At 40.8% G+C, this 20106-nt stretch overlaps 1 protein-coding gene across 2 annotated transcripts in view; it reads left to right on the forward strand.

Annotated features, from left to right (window-relative positions):
• The window catches only part of ALG14 (ALG14 UDP-N-acetylglucosaminyltransferase subunit), a 94028-nt gene extending 75334 nt beyond the window's left edge, over nt 1-18694 (forward strand). For both annotated transcript variants that reach the window (XM_054455416.2, XM_054455426.2), the window contains one exon: nt 18126-18694. In XM_054455416.2, coding sequence (XP_054311391.1) covers nt 18126-18356 — 231 coding nt within the window. In that variant the 3' untranslated portion in view covers nt 18357-18694. The remainder of the gene's footprint in view (nt 1-18125) is intronic.
• The last annotated feature ends 1412 nt before the right edge of the window (nt 18695-20106 follow it).

The raw sequence follows: 20106 nt of genomic DNA on the forward strand, positions 1-20106 counted from the left end.
TGTATTTCACCAGTGATTACCATGGTAAGCAAAATAAATATTGCAAGCCTATTTTCTCACCTTAAAATATGGATAATCATAGCTACCTCCTATTGTGGCTGTGGAGACTAAAATGAAATTACAAATTCTTTACAAAGAATATGAGTGTGTGTTAACTGCCATTTTTTGATCAGGCGCAGCCTGAGGTGGAATTGGTCATTCGGTAGGTATATGTCTTTGTGCCCTCTCTTCTTCTTTCTGAACCTTCAATTTGGTGATTTGCTCCTTCTTCATTACTTTTTTTTTTTTTTTTAGTGTGGCATATTGGTCCTAAAGCTTTCGATTTCCAGTAAGCATAGGTTGAATTAACTCACACTGGCCAAATCTTTGCTAATCCTGGTTTATGTATTACAGAATTCATGAATTTGAACAAAGAAAGCATTTGGAAAAATTAAGTCTGCTTTAGAACTGTGCAACTGGTTGTACCTAAATGATCACCAAATACATGGCTACCAAAAGGAAATATATTTCCTTTTTTTTTTTTTTTTTTTTTTTTTTTTTTTTAGGAGAGGGTCTTACTCTGTTATGTAGGCTGGAGTATAGTGCCATGAACACAGCTCACTGCAACTTCTGCCTCTCAGGCCCAAGTAATCCTCCTGCTTCAGCCTCCTGAGTGTAGCTGAGACCACGGGTACAGGCCACCCAGCTGATTTTCTTTTTTTATTTTTTATAGAGACAGGATCTCACCCTGTTGCCTAGGCTGATCTTGAACTCCTGGGCTCAAGTGATCTTCCCACCTTGCCCTCCCAAAGTGCTGGGAATACAAGCATGAGCCACTGCGCCTGGCCAGAAATATATTTCTTGATTCCTCACATTTATTGTTGTTTTAGTAACTGGAACAATGTTATGCAGCTTCTCTATTACCATAGGAAATAATTCAGGTGAGCCTTCAAACCACAATAATGAAGAATAACAGTATAGGTAGTGAGTTTTAGGAAGGAACTTTTAATCCAGGATATTTGGACTTCATTTTGAAGGCAGGAAGAAGCCATTGACGATAAGTGATGACATGACTAGATTTGCATTTTAGGAAAAAGGCATGTAGCAGCACTGTAAAGAGTGAAATGGAGCAGGAGGGGATGGGGCTGGGAATGCGGGTGGGAGGGTTGGGGGAACCAGATGGGAGGAGAGATGACCTGCGCCAGGCAGGGATGGTGGAGATTAAGAGCAAGTCCCAGATGTGAGAGGCTTTCTGAGTAAAATTAGCAGGATTTGGGCGAGAAAAGGAAAAGAGAGAAATGTATCATAGTAGGAGAGCTGTTTCCTAAAGTTAAAATAATAAGATTGTAAATGGCAGTGCTGCCAGAGGTCCTTTACCAGCAGGATAAGAAGAGGGTTTCCATGAGGAATCCAGCGTGGGAAAGGCAGCTGGAGCCAAAGGAGAGATGGACTTGGCCAGTAAGAGAACTGGACCAGTCCCTCAGGAGGGAGCTGGAGAGGGAATCCCCTGGCAGGTTAAAACTGCAAGGAATGGGATAACACAGAGATTTGCCTTTCGCTGACTGAACACAGAGTGAGAGAGGAGGGAAAAGGAAGAGTGGAAAAGGAATAAGTTGGTGTGTTGGGGACATTTGGGGGCTGCATGCTTTCAAGAATGCCAGGATGTTATAGATACTCCTGCCTCATAATTACATCTAACCATTCAGATAAGCACTTGAAGCCTCATTTCAGGTTTTCCAAAAAAAAAAAAAAAAAATGGGTCTAATGAAAATATTTAATTGGATACTTAGCTAGAGGACTTTTTTTTTTTTTTTTTAACTTTGTGGACTATATCTTTTTTGGTGGGGGTGGAGGGATTTAAATTGCATTTTTCTTTTGCCTTAAATTGCCTGAATGGAGGGAATTTGACCACTGGGACAAGCTCTCTCTTTGTAGTCTGCATTTTATAAGGATGTTTCATAGTTTTTAAAGACTCTCAGGACTGGAGCATGGAGTTTTTAACTAATGACATGTTTCAAAAGTTTTTGTTCATATTTGTACAGGTATTGTATAAAACCCAGGCATTCCAGCCTGGGTGACAAGAGTAAAACTCCATCTCAAAAAAATAAAAATAAAAATAAAGTGTTAACAGATAATTAGGGAACTAACTTCTAGTCCTTTAGATAGAACTCCACCCAGGGATACTTGCCTTCTAAGAGATGACTCCGAATGCCTAACTATCACATGGAAGGGCATTCTGGCTGAGTTCTCCAATATCTGGCAATTCTCTCTGCTATTGGAAACCTCAGGCTCACTGAAAAGCCCCTCCCAGATGGGTTCAGCAGGGCTGCTTGCCCCTAAAGTGGTATTGAGCAGGATGAGATCTTGCCAGAGGTGCTGGCAAGATTTTGTGATGTTAAACTTGCCAGCACCTCTAGACACCTAACAATGTATGAGTAATTTCTGCAGGCTTCCCATGAGATTTTTTTGGGTGTACCTGCTTTGTGCGAAGCATGCGATAGGGGCTGAATACAATACCATTTCTTGATTGTAAGCTCTCTGATGGCTTACTCATCTTCCCAAGCCCAACTGCCAGGTAAAATGCCAGTACCACTATAATACCTTATACGTATTTAATCCTCACAGTAACCCCATGCGTTAGTTACCTGCCATATCTATCCTCATTTTGTGAATAAGAAAACTGAGGCATTAGAAAGAAAATTGGCTTACCCAAAGTCTGAAGGCCAAGTGGCAGGCAGGATTCAAACCCAGATAGCCTGAGACTACAGCATCTGTACTTTATTGTTATACTGTGCTGCCCTTCTGCTCAGGTTGTAACTATTTAATTCATAAATATATTTTTTAATAAAGTCATATAGTTGAGACAACACACAGTGATAAGTTGGTGGTAGTTATTAGAATTTTAACATGGATTTTAGCACACTTGCTTATAATTAACATCGCATTTAAAGTTAGTGTCCCTCCATCCAGTTTTCTTTCATACCTTCCCATTGCCAGCACTTCCCCCAACCAAAGGGAGCCTGGTTTTGTTTTCAGACCCAGCTCTCTGTTTCAAAGACTTACACCATAGTGGGCCGGCAGGGAAGGCTGAATGGGGTTAGACAGCCAGTGGAGGTGGGAGTCAGGAACAACAATGGACAACTGGCATAGAAGTCTGCATGGTGCTTACTCTCCCTGGAAACGCTCCGTCAGACTCAGGAAGTGCAGTTTAATCCTGGTTAAGATAATTCCATTTTTATGCCCTAGAATGGACTGTCTACATTCTCCAACAGAATTTTATTTTAAATCTTACCCTGAGAAGCCCTACCAGTAAATAACTTGGTGTGCATTACTTTCCCTGTTAGTTGAACTGCACAAAATAGGGGTTTATTCTGCCACCGCCACCTCTTTTCCCCTTAAAAGGCTCTTCAATGAGAACCTGAGAACCTGTTGCCCCAACAGGAGATGCCTGGACTGTGGCCCAGCCATTCCCTCAGTGGGATTTGGAGGAGGAGAGAAGACTGTAATGCAGTCAAAAGAGCCACTGTCGATCTTGAAAGAACATCAACCATACAGATGCCACGAAGATTCTCCTCCCCACTTCAGTTACAAGACACACCTTTTGGTATTTATTGTGAGGCAGTCCTGTAGGGAGAACCTAAAAATAAAAAAAGCAGGAAATATAAGACGTGCTATGATCTAAGTGCTTTGCAGATCTTACTTCACTTAATCCTCGCTATAACCCTATAAAGGAAGCACTGCTCAAATCCACATATTACAGATGAAGCAACTGAAGTACAGAGAGGTGAAATGATTCCCCCAGGGTCACACAGGCAGGAAGTGGTAGAGCCAGGATGCAATCCCAGGCAGTCAGGCTCCAGAGCCCATGTTTTCACAGCTATCCCTTCCTTGGACCATCAATGCCTCAAATACCCCATCTTGTTTGCAATTAGGCAGAAACTGTTTCAATAAACAGGGGCTTCATATTTGAATTAGAAGACTCAGAGGTTTAATATTCTCACCATAGTGGTTGAGAATCTCTTCCTTAACAAGATTTGGCTTTTAGTCAGGCAAGTTGTCTCCCAGATCAACTGCTGGATTAAAACTTGCTGCCCCTGCCCTTAAGACTACTCTGGGAGAGGGTCCACTCTGGTGCTACTGACAGACTGAGCCCCACCAATGAGGCCCTACTTATTGTGCCCTCACCTCCCCAAAGACCCAGGTTGTAATGCGAAGCACCTGCAGCAAACCATTTCTCACATGCCCTTTTAGCAGGGATGGAATGGGACACCTTGGCAGGCAAGATGACTTTAAGTGGCAGGGGATATGGTGCCTTGCCACCCGCCACCTCCCTATTAATGTCTTTCTGTCTTTCCACTTTTGGGTCTCTTCCTTATATCCTGTCCATATTCTCTGGATGCTCTCAACTACCCTTTTTTAAAGTGTTAACAGCTTGGCGCGGTGGCTTACACCTATAATACCAGCACTTTGGAATGCCAAGGCGGGTGGATCACCTGAGGTCAGGAGTTCGAGACCAGCCTGGCCAACAACGGTGAAACCCTGTCTCTACTAAAAATACAAAAATGAGCTGGGCATGGTAGTGGGCACCTATAATCCCAGCTACTCAAGAGGCTGAGGCAGGAGAATCGTTTGAACATGGGAGGTGGAGGTTGCAGTGAGCCGAGATTGTGCCACTGCATTCCAGCCTGGGTGACAAGAGTAAAACTCCATCTGAAAAAAATAAAGTGTTAACAGATAATTAGGGAACTAACTTCTAGTCCTTTAGATAGAACTCCACCCAGGGATACTTGCCTTCTAAGAGATGACTCCGAATGCCTAACCATCACATGGAAGGGCATTCTGGCTGAGTTCTCCAATATCTGGCAATTCTCTCTGCTATTGGAAACCTCAGGCTCACTGAAAAGCCCTTCCCAGATGGGTTCAGCAGGGCTGCTTGCCCCTAAAGTGGTATTGAGCAGGATGAGAGAGAATGGCCTTTGATGGATCACCAGTGCCCACATCTCCTTCTTCCCACTGCTTTTCCTCTTTAACACACACAGACCCCTTCTGCCTGATTGAATGAAAGTGGGGTTACCATGCCTGAACATAGCCAGCCCTGTTCCTACAGTGTAGAGCAGAGGTCCCCAATCTCCAGTGTGCACCAGAATCACCTGGGAGCTTGTTTAAAATGTATATTCCTGGTGCCTAGACCCAGGGATTCTGATTTAGAAAGAATCTACATTTCTGTTAAGTACCCCAGGATGAATGTGACGTGAAAGTGTGAGAAACACTAGCATAGAGTCACTCCTCTACTTGCTTTCAGTGGGATCCTCTCTGAATAGAACTGGGATAAACTCATTGCTTTCCTGAAGTCCTACCAATGCTCTTGTCTTTTGCATGTGCAGTAGGAAAGCGTCATTAGAGCAGCCAAGCAGTCTTAACGTAACTCAGCTAAACTTGAAGTCAGTTTTTAAAACCCTCCAAAAACCTCCTAATTTGAACAAAGCAGTGTCGTTCAGCTTCTGTAAGTTACTGATGGGTGAGGTGCATCACTGCTAGGATTTTGGGAAATGTGTAATGGACAATTAAAGGAAACAACCTTTGAAAGCCTGAATGCACTGACAGTGAAGGACATTTTCATTGGAGGACCTTGACTGCTTAGTCAATGTGTGGAATCCAAACTTGGCTCCAAAATATATACATTTTTTGAGACAGAATCTCATTCTGTCGCCCAGGCTGGAGTGCAATGGCGTGATCTCAGCTCACTGCATCCTCTGTCCCCCCAGGTTCAAGCAGTTGTCCTGCCTCAGCCTCCTGAGTAGCTGGGATTACAGGCACGTGCCACCGTGCTCAGCTAATTTTTGTATTTTTAGTAGAGACGGAGTTTTACTGTGTTGGCCAGGCTGGTCTCGAACTCCTGACCTCAAGTGATCTGCCTGCCTCGGCCTCCCAAAGTGCTGGGATTACAGGTCTGAGCCACTGCACCTGGCCCAAAATACCACGTTCTTTAAGCACGCCAAGAGTACAGCAACTTTAGGATCTCAACTGTCATATTCTACCTCCTTGCCTCTGTTTCATTATCTTTGAATACATGAATGTGTCTGCCTCTTTCTGTATATCTGTATCTCTCTCTCTCACACGTAAACACACACATGCGCAGAATCTCATAGAGAAGGGTTCTTACATATCCTTTGACTCGGAATTAATGAATCAGATCATCTTCTATAAAAATTCTTAAGCTTATTTTTTATACTGCAAAAATAGTATGCACATAAAATAAGGAACACTGTTGACCAGTTTTCAGTTCAGCAAGACAGAAATTTAATACGTAGGTACGTGTACAAAAATTGAGGAAGTGTCACAGGAAAAATATCACTTACCTACTTAAGAGAGTGCCATGACTGAAGTCAGGAGTTATATAATCACTTTGAATTCAAGCCAGTTCTTCCTGTTTAGGACAGATACTCCCTTTTCTTGTGAAAATGTTAACCATTTCACCATTTTCTCTGCTGAAAACCTTTCCTAATCCATCTTACTGTAACAATAGCATGTTATAGTCTGCTACTGATATCTCTATTAAAGCTATATAAAATGTTAATAACAATTGCCAGAATTTAACCTTTAATTAAATTCCCTGTGTCGTAACCTTTCTTAGAACCCTCTTGCCTTAAACCCACTTCTAACAAAAGCTGGACCTAGTTGGCAGGCCTCAGCCAGGCCAGTATGGTAGAGAGGAGAATGCTGGCCTAATCTTCAAAAAGCTTGGGTTTGGGTCTCAGCTATGTCACTAGCTAACTGTATGATCTCACATAGACCAGTTAATTTCTCTGTACCATTGCTTCCTTGTCTAAAACAGGAGGACAGAACATCTACCTCTCAGAGCTATTCTAAGGTTTAAATGAGGTAATTTTGCAAAATGCCACATGTAGACTCTATACCTAGCAAGTGGCAGTTTCCCAGTAAATGTCAATGTGTTTCCCTTCCTCCTCAAGCTGAAGGAAAGGGATTGACCTAAATTACTCCCTGAGGCTTCATCTACCTCTAGCTGTCTGTGCTTTTGAGAAGCCACTTACTTCAGGGTGTGGAGAAAACAAAAGGAAAAAATACTGGGTTAGTAGGGTTTAAAGCCCTCTGTGAAAACATTTCAGAGAGTTGAAAACACAATGAAAACAAAAAAAGATCAAGAAGCCAGGAAATCATCACCTTGGTCCAGAGAACAGGAAAACTGAAAGATTCGGTTTCCTCAACTGAAAGTAGGAGCAGCCAGGAAGGTTGGGAAAACAATGTTTGGTTAGCCTGATAACGATCTGTAGTGATGATGCTAAGCAGGCATGGCCTGACCATTCCAACCAAAAAAAGTTTAGGTCTTTATTTATGTATTTGTTTTTCGTGATGGAACATCAGCGTAAGAAAATGAAATACCAACCCAGTGTGGCATTGACAACCTCTGAGCTCTTTTGTCTTCCCTGCAGTTAGTTACAGTCGGGGAAGCAGCCGTCAATATGCATGGAGCATGCACACCATGTAGCACCTTGGGTCTGTAGGATGCTACTGAAAAGCACTGAAACCAAAGCTGGGCATCCCTAAGTTGTAGAGGGGATATTGGAGCCTGATGTCTGGATGTCTGCACTACTTATCGCTTACCCCAAACCCCAAAAATCAGCATGCTCGCAAGTAGGCTGCGAAGTCTAGTACAAGGGCAAAATTGACAACTCTTGTTTTGAAATGGACAAGCTCAGGCTTATTCATCGTGTCATCAGACTTGTTCACCGTGTTATGGCTACAGACCTTCAAGGCCATTTGGCCATGGGCTGAGAAGTATACTGCAGGGTCACTGCAGATCCCGAGTAGGGGAAGCTCAGGAATCCTTTAGGCATCCACCGTTGGTGGAAGTCCAGAAAATACTGCCCTTGGTAATCAGGCTTCTTCTATCTTTATACATTCATAAATACATATAAATTATAAATATCTTTATATATTATATAAATGTATATAAATATGTAAAGATATAGACATAATTATTTATATTTAATATCTTTATATATTTAAACATAAGTATTTAAATGTCTATATAAATATATAAATATATATAAATATAAGATATTTAAAATATATTTATATATTTATATAAAGATAGAAGGAGCCTGATATATATATTAATATATAAATATATTATAATATATATTTATATAAAAAGATAGAAGCCTGACTACCAAGAGCACTATTTTCTGTGACCCTTCCTCAATTTTTGCCCTGCCCAATCTACTCCAAGTGATATATATGACTGGAAGACAAAGAGACCAAAGTGGATGGCTGGGTCACTGTTATCCGGTATCCCCTGAAGGGTAGGCTAAGTCATGCCAGGTCAATGCTATGCCTGTGACAGAGTAACAGGACTTGAGGACAAGATTAGCACAGCCCACATAGTCTATGTGTTTCATAAGGCTCTGGCCTTTGTTCCACACAGTACTCTGAAAGTTTGAAAAATGCCACAAGTATACTACTTTATTCTTTGATGGATAATAATAGCTACCATTTATTGACACATTACCATGGAGCGAGCACTGTGTTAAATGCTTTACATGTGTTATCTTATTTAATCTCCCCAGCAGATACCGTTTCCCCTGTGTTACATTTGCTTCTGGTTTGGTTAGCATTCCCCATCCCTAACATTCTCCACTTCACCACTACCAATTCCCAAGAAGAGAATATGTTAGAACTGACTCTCCACCTCCCACTAAGAACTGGCAGGACCAATTCTGTCTTGCTCTGTGTCTTTGTTTAGGTTATTCACTACAAGAAGTTCAGAACCCTGAGATACAGTTTGACCCTGGCATAACATTTCTATTTAGCTATAATCTGTCTCAAGCTCCCCCTCCTGTTCAACCCCCAAACCCTTCCATTGGCCTTCAGTAACTTAGAGTCAGTCCACAAAATCTTCATTCATCATCCTCTTTACTGCCTCTTGCTCTTATCAGTATCTGATTCTGCCCAGAATACCCTACCAATTCATCAGATACTTGCTTGTAAGCAAGTCACCTCCTCAGGAAAGTCTTTGTCTTCTGTATCACCCCATTTCCTTATCCTGCTTTTCAGTCAACGACAGACAAACAATAGTGACCCCGTAAGATTGTAATGGAGCTGAACAATTCTGATCACCTGGTGATCTCATAGTTGTCCTGATGCAGCACTGGTAAACAAGCCTACTGCACCGCCAGTCAGGTAAAGGAATAGCACATATAATTATGTACAGTGCATAATACTCGATAATAAATAGCTATATTACTGGTTTATTTACTATACTATACTTTTTATCATTATTTTATAGTGTACTCTTCCTACTTATTTAAAAAAAAAAAGATTAACTGTAAAACGACTTCAGGCAGGTCCTTCAGGAGGTATTCCAGAAGAAGGCATTGTTCTCATAGGAGATGACAGCTCCATGCGTGTTAGTGGCCCTGAAGACCTTTCAGTGGGACAAGATGTGGAGGTGGAAGACAGTAATATTGATGATTCTGATGCTGTGTAGGCCTAGGGTAATGTGTGCGTCTGTGTCTTAGTTTTTAACAAAAAGGCTTAAAAGTTAAAAAAAAAAAAAAGATATAAAACTTTTTGTTCAACTGTACAATGTGTGTTTTAACTAAATATTTCTACAAAAGTCAAAGTTTTTTCAAAAATTTTAAAGTTTATAAAGTAAAAAAAGTTACAGTAAGCTAAAGTTAATTTATTATTGAAGAAAGCACAAAAATTTTTTAATAAACTTGTGTAGCCTAAGTGTACAGTGTTCATAAATTCTACCATAGTGTACAGGAATGTCCTGGGCCTTCACACTCACTCACCACTCACTGACTCACCTAGAGCAACTTCCATTCCTACAAGCTCCATTCATGATAAGTCCCCTATACAGGTGTCCCATTTTCTGTCTTTCATACAGTATTTTTACTGTACTTTCTCTCTGTTTAGATGTGTTTAGAGCTACAAATATTTAACCATGTGTTACAGTTGCCTACAGTATTCAGTATAGTAGCATGCTATGCAGGTTTGTGGTCTAGGAGAAGTAGTAGGCTATACAATTTAGCGTAGGTATAACATCCAGATTTTTATAAGTATACCCTGTGATGTGCACACATAGTGAAATCACCTAATAATGCATTTCTCAGAAAGTATGCCCACTGTTAAGCAACACATGACTATATTTCTATTATTTTCTGCCTACCCACTGGAATGTAAACCTTACAAGGGCAAGGACTTTTGTTCACTAATAAATCCCTAATGCTCAGAACAGTACCTGTCATATTATCTTTGCTCAATAAAATATTTGTTGAATGAATGAATTCATGACAGGGTAAACTGAGGCAGAGCATGGGTAAGTAAACTGTCCCAGGTCACATTACTGTTAAGCAGCCAACCAGGGTCTGCATGATTGCAAAGCCTTGGTGCATAAGCACCATGTTATTCAGCCTCTTGATGGATTATGTCAATGCACAACGAGCAGGAATATTCTGACCAGACCGGAATAATCGATAGAGCGAGTTAGAGGGAACTTATCAATTGGGCAAGATCCTATAGAACCAAAGTTTACTGTTCTTCTCAGTTGTTTATTTGATTAAATTGGAAAGTTTTTTTGAGTTGTCACCAAGCAAAATGCAAGTAACTAATATTTGAGGATGAGCCAATAAATTCAGTATCCTTAAAACATTAGTGCATTAGCCTAAATGAAAACAACTTATAACTTGCTTACCTTTTTGGTATGGTTTAAAAGAAGATGAAAGCTATTCTGGGTAAAGAGAAATCGGCAAGTGGCTAGATGACTGTAGTACGTTCACGCAGTGGCACAATTGTGCCTATGTAGAAACATGGAATGGACATAGCTGTATATGTGGAAAAGTATACCCCAAAATGCTGTATACATAATGATGACATCTCTGAAAATTCTGTTATCAGTAGAATTGTAAGGGACCTTCGGTTCATAGATAGTCAGTGATTTGAGGGTTTAGAATTTAATTGGTGATTTAATATTGGTCTTGATATTTTGATGTCTCTGTTTAACTGTTACTCCTCAGATGATTAAATAAACATAAAAAAGAAGAAATACAATGTACCATCATGTGAGCCAAGCAAATACGTCATCCCCATCTGCTGCACATCCTTTTCCTTCCTGCTGTCCACCTCCACTGATCGCTGACGTTCAGCACTGCCTTTCCCAGGCTTCAGCCCCGCCTTCCTGTCCCCTGACTGTAACCTCTGCATGTTATATACCACCTGACTCCAACTGCATTTTCTTCTTCACTCCCTTGATTACTCTCAGATTCTTCTCTTTCTAGTTGCCTGAGGCTTTTGTCCCACTGCTTTTGCCCTCCTATCTGAGATAACTCCTTTTGCTTATCCTTTCCGTACCCTGGAGCACTCTCCCAGCCTCTTTTTGCTGTGCAGTCGCCATCCATGTTTTGCCCAGTCTGACTCCTATGCCCATGGTCCAGTGCTTTTAGCCCTGCCTGAGAACATCCTGTGACTGCTCCGATGTGATCTAGCCCCTCTCTGTCTCTACATTTGCTGCTCTCAAATCTTTGTTCCTCCCATCTAGTTAAGGTTCTTGATAGCAAACTATAGAAATCTACTCTGGCTGATTGAAACAGAAAAAGGATTTGGTGAAGGCTATTGAGAACTCTTGGAATTACCAGCAATGTCAATTAAGCAGGCTTAGAAAATATAGAGGGACAAAGTGGGAACGGAGCAGCCAGAACCGTGAATGAAATTCTGCGGCCACAGAGCTGGTTTCAGGAGACGCTGCTGTTACTATTGCTGGACAGCGGACACTGCAGCTGGCACCACTGGCACTGGATGCTGGACCCCTGCCAGCAGCACCTTTGCTACCAGGACAGAGTCTCCTCCAGCCCTGCCTCTCTGTACCACTAGCTCCTGGTCAGATCTAGGCAGAAATAGCTGGGCAAGTCACTGGCCCATCTACCAGCTGTAAGGAGGCCTAGAAAGGAGTATCTCACTTCTGCTGTGAGAAAGGGGTTCTGCCTGCAACCACAGCTCATACACTGGGAAATTGCTTAAACAAATTCTAGACAGGAACAAAACAAAGAAAAAAAAAGACCACATGGTCCATTCCTGATCCATAAGAATTGTTGTATTAAACTTTCCACAACTTCCTTAAATCCTGAAAGCTACTTCTTCTAACCTCTCACTCAGCAAGAACTCTGGAATATAGTTTAATGCAAAATTAAACTTTAGGGATCACAGATTTATACACAAAGATGTTCATAACAGTATGATTTAGAATAACAAAAAAGGAGTCAGCCTAAATTACCAACAATAACCATTTCCATTAACAAGAGAATGGTTAAATGAGTTATGAGATCTCCATAGGATTAAATATATGCAGTCATTAAAAGCCATGAGTTTTTAAAAAGTATTTTAAAAACAAATATAACTAAAATTAACTTTACTAATATTATGTATAAGCTCTCACAATTGCAAATGTGCATATATGAACATATATTAGAGTATAAATATATACAAAGACATAAGTTAGAAGAGAATATACCAAAATGTTAAGATTGGTGAGATTAAAAGGATTGTGTTCTTTTTTGTGCTTCTCTGTATTTTTCACACTGAGATGAAAAGTTAATATTTAAAAGAGGGCAAACTTCCTATGCCACTATTTTTATCTTTTATCATATTCTCAGTACAACTTTTCTCAAACCAACCTCATGAACCAAATACTCTGAATACTTACTATTTTCTCCTGGTATTGAAAGAACTCCCCCTTTTCTCTGTGGTCATTTCCTCCTTCACTATCAGTTTGTTCTCACTGATCTTTATGTTCACATGTAGATCATTCATTCCATTCTGTAAACCCTTTCCCCAGCCCTGCTTGGCCCATCCAGCTGACACCTGAGCTCCCCTCTCCCACAGCATGCTTACTTTTCCCCTGCCCTGTATTTTGGTCCAATGACTCACTGAAACAGCCATCTCTGAGGTTTCCGTTACTCTTCTGTTGACCAAATCTGAAGACCTTTTCTCTGTCTCTATCGTTGTAGCTCTGCTACCTGCAAGAAATGGTATTGATCATTTCATCATCTTTGACACACTTTTGGGGATAGGCAAGGGACCTTGTGGTTTTCTTCTTATTTGTCTAACCATTCTTAAAGCATTTTCCTGACTTTGCTTCCTGTTCAGCTTTACAGCCAAGCTTCTTCTCTTTATCTATTGACAATTCCTACATGTCAGTGTTTTCTCCCTTCCTCATTTCCCCATTTACCTGTCTACATAATGGAGCCAATACCCTATAAACAGAAGCATTAATTTTGACAGAACCCTTGACCTCCATGTAGGCTACCTACCCGAGCCAGCCCAGCTTTGACAGTGGGCTGCAGTTCTCTACCTTCATCCATGGCCCCAGGAGCTCAATAAAGCTTTCCCTGCAGCTGTGTTCCTACAGTTCATGACCTTTCTCCAGCCTTCACCTCCATCAGCAAGAGGCTATCAGAAAGTCTGGGTTTGGGCCAGTGCCTTAGAGTTGGACTCTGCTTCTCTGTCCAATCTCTTAAAATTGAAGCCTTAATTGGACTCTTCAGCTGCCTTTCAGTCTCACCTTCACATGCTCTCTCGGGTCACCCTCAACTCCGTGATCTCTGACCTACAAACCAACCCAGGATGCCAAAGTTCTTAGCCCATATTTGGCGGGGGTTTTTTTTCTGGGTCAGGAGTCAAATTCAGACTATTCAAGTTAAATACATCTTTTCTATTTATTTACTTATTTTTCTTATCCATGAGTTTCCTGAAAATATGTCTTTTCATACATGCAGAATGTTATGTTTCAGCCAATGGGACTTGACCTGTGGTGACCCAAATCTATAGAACAACAATCCTGTTGAAACTGCTCTTGATCCTTGATCTGGCTCATCTACACTCATGACCTTGTATTTATATCAGTCTTGTCCTCTTTCCGTTTTCTAAACCCATAACATATTATTTTTAGTATGTTAGACTTCCTGCTCTTAGAGAAGTTTATTTATTGATTTGTTAATCATCCAACAGACACATATTGAACCCCTACTGGTTGGTGCTGCACATGGTCAGAGGCCAGTCAGGGAGTTGAACAAAACAAAGGGCTGTGTCACTTAGTATGCTTCTTATTGCCAGTGACAGAAATCCTGATTCAAATGATTTAAGCAGAAATAGAATGTATTTCCTCACCTACCTGGCAAGTCTAGGGACAGATCTGGTTTCCTTCAGGCACAGCTGGATTCATGGATCGTAATGCTGCCTTTGGGACCTGGCCTGTCTTCATCTCTCGGCTCTGCTCTGCTTTGTGGTGGCTTCATTCTCAAGCTCTCTACATGGTGGCAAAATGGATGTCAATAGCACCAAGGCTACATCCTCCTCGGTTCCAGAACAGTAGAAAATGTGCGGCTTTCTCAGCAGCTCCAGCAAGTGTTCTGCTAAGTCTTGTGGTTTCTGACTGGACTGTGTGCTCTTCCCTGAACCAGTGACTTTCACCAGGAGAATTCGATGCTCTGATTGGTCAGACTGGAGTCATACATCCTCTCTTTATAGCTGGGTGTGGGGTCAGGTCTACACAAGCACTTAAATTGAGAGCAAAGGATACAGTGGTTCGTTCCCCTGAGGAAAAGGTGATGGATGTGCGATGGTTAAAAAAAAAAAAAAAAGGGCCAGGCGCAGTGACTCATGCCTGTAATCCCAGCACTTTGGAAGGCCAAGGCAGGAGGATCACGAGGTCAAGAGATCGAGACCATCCTGGCCAACATGGTGAAACCCCGTCTCTACTAAAAATACAAAAATTAGATGGGTGTGGTGACGCGTACCTCTAATTCCAGCTACTCGGGAGGCTGAGGCAGGAGAATCACTTGAACCAGGGAGTCAGAGGTTGCAGTGAGCCGAGATTGTGCTACTGCACTACAGCCTGGCAACAGAGCAAGACTCTGTCTCAAAAAAAGAAAAAAAAAAAAAAGCTGTCAGTCAACCACGTAAGTGTATGGTTAGAATTACAGATGGTCAAGTTTGGCAAAGGAAACATTTAAGTCAATATAGGGTAAGCAAAGACCCACTCCTTCTATACTCCCTTGCTTCTTCCTTTCTTTCTTCCTTTCAGCAAAATTTAGTGAATGGCTGGTTTGTTCTAGGTGCAGAGTACACACTGTCCTAGAAGTGGACTCTGCCCATAAGGAGCTTACATAGTAGTGAGGAAGAGAGATGGCCAGGGTGCTGGTGTGAGACACATTCACTGATAATTTATATTTTGAGAAATGGAAGTATGAAGAGTATTTCTGTGTTTTTTAAAATTAAAAAGACAGTTCCAATCATTATATCATTTAACATCTTTACTTAGACTGTCTCAGTGAGTTCTGCTTTGTTCAATGCTTGGAATAAGTCTCTCTGGTATGCTTCTTTGAATAATGAAGACTCCATAATCCACTTTTATTTTTTTGCCTAGGCTGCTGCAAAAAGAGGTAAAACCTTTGTGTAATTAAAAGTAGCTTTCCTTAGATTAGGTTTCCTTTGAGATTAGTTTGGTTTTTTTTTTCAGTCCTTGATTTATGGGTTTGTGGTTTTATTGTACCAGGGACTTTTGTAGTTAGGTGCTTCCAAATATACAGATGCAAGAGAGATAAACAAAATGCCTTTAATTTACACTTTTACCTTAACAGTCTCTACTTCTGACCTGTGGCAGGTTGTTAATGCATCTCCCACTAATGCCAGTCATTTCCCTTCCCATATACAGACATCTCTAGCTGTGTATACGTAGTTTTTATATAGAGAGTTGACTAGATGTTGAAATGAACACGTGGATTTGTACATTTTTTTAAAGAGGAACAAATGTGAAATTCTTTCTGTGACATTCAAGATCCAGCAATCCTTACATTATTTTTTAGCTGTAGTTTTTATTTTGTTCTGTATTATTGAAACAAAGACTAAGAAAAGCAACACAAATAATCTGAGGATTAGGGAGTGCATTAATAGAGTGTTTGTCAACTGGAGACATTTGGCAGTGATTGGAGTCATTCTTGGTTGTCTTGATTACTGGAATCTTGTGGGTAGAGGCCAGAGATGCTGTGAAGCATGCTAAGTAAGATGCACAAGACAGGCCCCCAAAACTAAAATATCCAGTCCAAAATATTAGTAGTGCCTGGCAATAATTGGATTTTTGGAATTCTAAACATTGAAAAGATTCAGAGCAAGTTTGTAATTTAGGTTTAAGACAAAGATAGAGGAAAATTATAGAGTTATAGAACCCTGAAAGACATTTAGTCTGGCCTACCCATTTTCTAGTAAGGTAACTGCTAGAAATAAAAAAAAAAAAAAAGTGACCTGAAGCAACATAACTCCTTCACCTCCTAAACATGTGATCAAGCAACTTGCCCAACTTCTGTGTGCCTGCCTTTTCTCCTCTGCAAAAAGGGATGATACAACTTGCTTGTGCTCACTTTGGCAGCACATATACTAAAATTGGAATGATACAGAGTTATTAAAAACAAAAAAAAAAAGAAAAACAAAAAAGAGAACTTATCTCAAATTATGATTGCGGTGATGATTAATTAAAATGTAATACATGTAAAATGTTTAGTACAGTACTTGGCCATAGTGTGTTGTGAATAAATAGCAGTGGTGAGGGCCGAGGTGGTGATTGTTCTTTATGCTGTTGCCCAGAATCACAGAGCTGGTTTGCAGTTTGTTTAACCTTGTTCCCCTGACTCTCAGTTCCATTTTCTATTACACTGCCTTGGGGGACTATGAAGAAGGGTTATAGGGGCAACTTAATGGAGATTAAAGACCAGTCTGGACAGCAGCTTAGTAGCTGGTAATTCAAGGGAAAGTCTGAACACAAATTCTCCATAAAAGACAGAAAGGGGATTTGTAGATGGTAGGTAGAGAGCTTTGAGGAAGACATAAGGAAGATTGGTCTCATCTAAAACAGACTCTTTGCAAAGCTCTGTGAATGGTGTTCCAGGTGGTCACACCTCCTGGTGGAGCCTAGACCAGGTGACCTTTTTCAAACCCTACAGCCCTGACCATGTTCACATGGAGGCAAGATGGCTCTCTTTCTGTTGGGGAGAGTCCTTGAAATGCTGGGGTGGTATAAACAATATAGACAGTACATATGGGAACCTTTCCAACTCTAAGATTCTCTGGTGCTAAGTTTTGTGGACCTTAGGCTGGTAAGATCATGTGACATAGAGCATGCCCAATAGATATGTGTAGACAATCACAAACCTCTTGTTTTATGGTTTGTGGAATAAAGTGCTTTATTAGGTTTTACTAATTCAGTCAAAATGAGCATATGATTAAGATGTTGTGTAAAACGTTTTTTCCTCTGAAAACAGTAATATCTTACCAACAATTCTCTGAAATAGGTTTTCTCTTATTTTCTTCAATGGCTTATAAAAATTCGGCTGGGCTCGGTGGCTCATGCCTGTAATCCCAGCACTTTGGGAGGCCGAAGTGGGTGGATCATGAAGTCAGGAGATCGAGACCATCCTGGCTAACATGGTGAAACCCCATCTCTACTAAAAATACAAAAAAAAAATTAGCCGGGCGTGGTGGCGGGCGCCTGTAGTCCCAGCTACTCAGGAGGCTGAGGCAGGAGAATCGCTTGAACCCAGGAGGCAGAGGTTGCAGTGAGCCGAGATCACGCCACTGCACTCCAGCCTGGACAACAGAGCGAGACTTCATCTCAAAAAAAAAAAAAAAAAAAAAACTTCATAGTCAATTAAAGACATTTTCTCCCAAATCAAGAATAAGTTGGTACATAAAAGAAAACAGTGAATCTCAGTTGATTTTGTTTTCTATATTTTTGTGTGACATTCAAGGTCCACAAAGCAGTCAGAGAAGAGCAACACATGCCTGTCCAATGAGTGCTGACTGAGCACCAGGAACTGTGCTAGAAGTTAGAAGTTAAGTGATTTGCCCTGAGTCACACAGTTGGTAAGCAAGAGAGCCAAGACAACACAGCTCTGCCTGGCTCCAAAGTGCATGGGCTTAAACATGTGCTGTTTGCTGCATCCTGGTTCTTGACAGAGAAGGACTTATTAGAATCATAAGCAGATCCCCTCTGAGATCAGACTGTTCTTAATGCAAAATGCCTCCCTTAGATTATTATTCTGTATTTTCATTTGACCTTCAACTTTTTCTTTCAGGTGTTGTGTAACGGACCAGGAACATGCGTTCCTATCTGTGTATCTGCCCTTCTCCTTGGGATACTAGGAATAAAGAAAGTGATCATTGTCTACGTTGAAAGCATCTGCCGTGTAGAAACGTTATCCATGTCCGGAAAGATTCTGTTTCATCTCTCAGATTACTTCATTGTTCAGTGGCCGGCTCTGAAAGAAAAGTATCCCAAATCTGTGTACCTTGGGCGAATTGTTTGACAAATGGCAACTGACTTCTTTAGAATTTTGCAGTTAACAGTAGTATGTACTCAAATTGGGGGGAAAAAAACCCTACATGTTTCTTGTAAAGGCATCTGACAGTCCTGAGAATTATTGATGGTAAGGAATAAAAAATGTACAGATGACTCAGTGAAGAAACTGAAGCTGAGGCTTCTCTTATGAAACAAACGTTGATAAACGTAACTACTAAATGTTTATGCCTCTGTAAACCAAATTTCTTTTCTAGATAAAAATATGTGTTACTACCTGCAAATTTTCTTCTGGCTGTTTTAGTAGTATTTTTTTTACAGAACTAAATATAGAATTTGTGTGATTAGTAATATTTCCTGTCCTACAGCTTTTTTTTTTTTTTTTTTTTTTTTTTTTGTAAAGTATTCTGCATTGTAAAAGAAGAGAAAAAAAAAGTATTTCTGAGTTTTGGTTCAGATACAAAAGGCTTTATTTCCTGTATGGAAACAGTGATGTCCCCAGTGAATCCTTTCAGCATAAAGGAAGCAGTTATATTAAATTGGCTTCATGACAATTTGCACTCCACAAGCCTCCAGAACCTTGGGCATAAACCAGTATCATTTTTTGTACTTCAGTCTTGCTTTTTGAGTAGTTGGCCTTAATACAGAGTATCTTTTAAAATCTCTTGTTTAGGCTGGCATGGTGGCTCACACCTGTAATCCCAGCACCTTGGGAGGCTGAGGCGGGCGGATCACTGGAGGTCAGGAGTTTGACACCAGCCTGACCAACATGGTGAAACCTTGTCTCTACTAAAAATACAAAAATTAGTCAGGCGTGGTGGCACATGCCTGTAATCCCAGCTACTCAGGAGGCTGAGGCAGGATAATCGCTTGAACCTAGGAGGCGGAGGCTGCAGTGAGCTGACATTGCACCATGGCACTCCAGCCTGGGTGACAAGAGTGCAACTTCGTCTCAAAAAAAAAAAAAAAAAACAACAAACGAAACTCAATGATGTAGGGACTATTATTATTCCCATATTACAGATGACTTGTCCAAGATCACGACTAGTAAGTAGCAAAGCCACAATTCAAGTTCAGGTAAGCCTGACTTCTTAGTGGGGCCAGTTTCACGGGTGTGTGGCCTGTGCAGTCACATAGAGTTCTGCACTGAAGAGGGCCCCCACACTTGGTTTAATGTTCTGCTGTGACTCTCTTGAACTTCTGAATAGTTTTTTAAACAATGAACTTATATTTTAGACCCTCTAAATTCTGTCGCTGGTCCTGCTTGAGACTGTGTTTCTAGTGGTGCCATGTCTACTATAATAGAAGTACAATGGTTAGTGCAGTGCCTGGCCCGGGAGCTCCTCAAAAACAGGAATTCCATTTCCTTCCCTCTAACCTCTGCTTCTTTAACAAAGCAGCCAAAAAAAAAAAAACAGAAAAGAGAAGATCCTCTCCTGTAGTATATGTAGGTTTTTCCCTCTTAAATCTTTTGCTTTATAAGTATGATATAAATCTAATAAATAGTGATTAGTGAAGTGATTGAATTTTTGTGAAAAGAGACATGATTATCCACGATCATGTAAAATTAAAACCCTGAGGCTGATCCAGCCTTTTTTCTTCTTTTTTTCTAAAAAAACAAAAACAAAAAAACAAAATAAAAACAAAAACCGCCTTCTCTGAATCATGTAACAGGCGCATCTGTCAGCTGGACATCTTCCTAGGTTTTTGGCTGGAGAAATGTGTAGCCGAAGATGTCTCAGAATGGTGAGAACGCTTTG

Source organism: Pongo pygmaeus, chromosome 1 (assembly GCF_028885625.2).
Source record: "Pongo pygmaeus isolate AG05252 chromosome 1, NHGRI_mPonPyg2-v2.0_pri, whole genome shotgun sequence".
Classification (NCBI taxonomy): domain Eukaryota; kingdom Metazoa; phylum Chordata; class Mammalia; order Primates; family Hominidae; genus Pongo; species Pongo pygmaeus.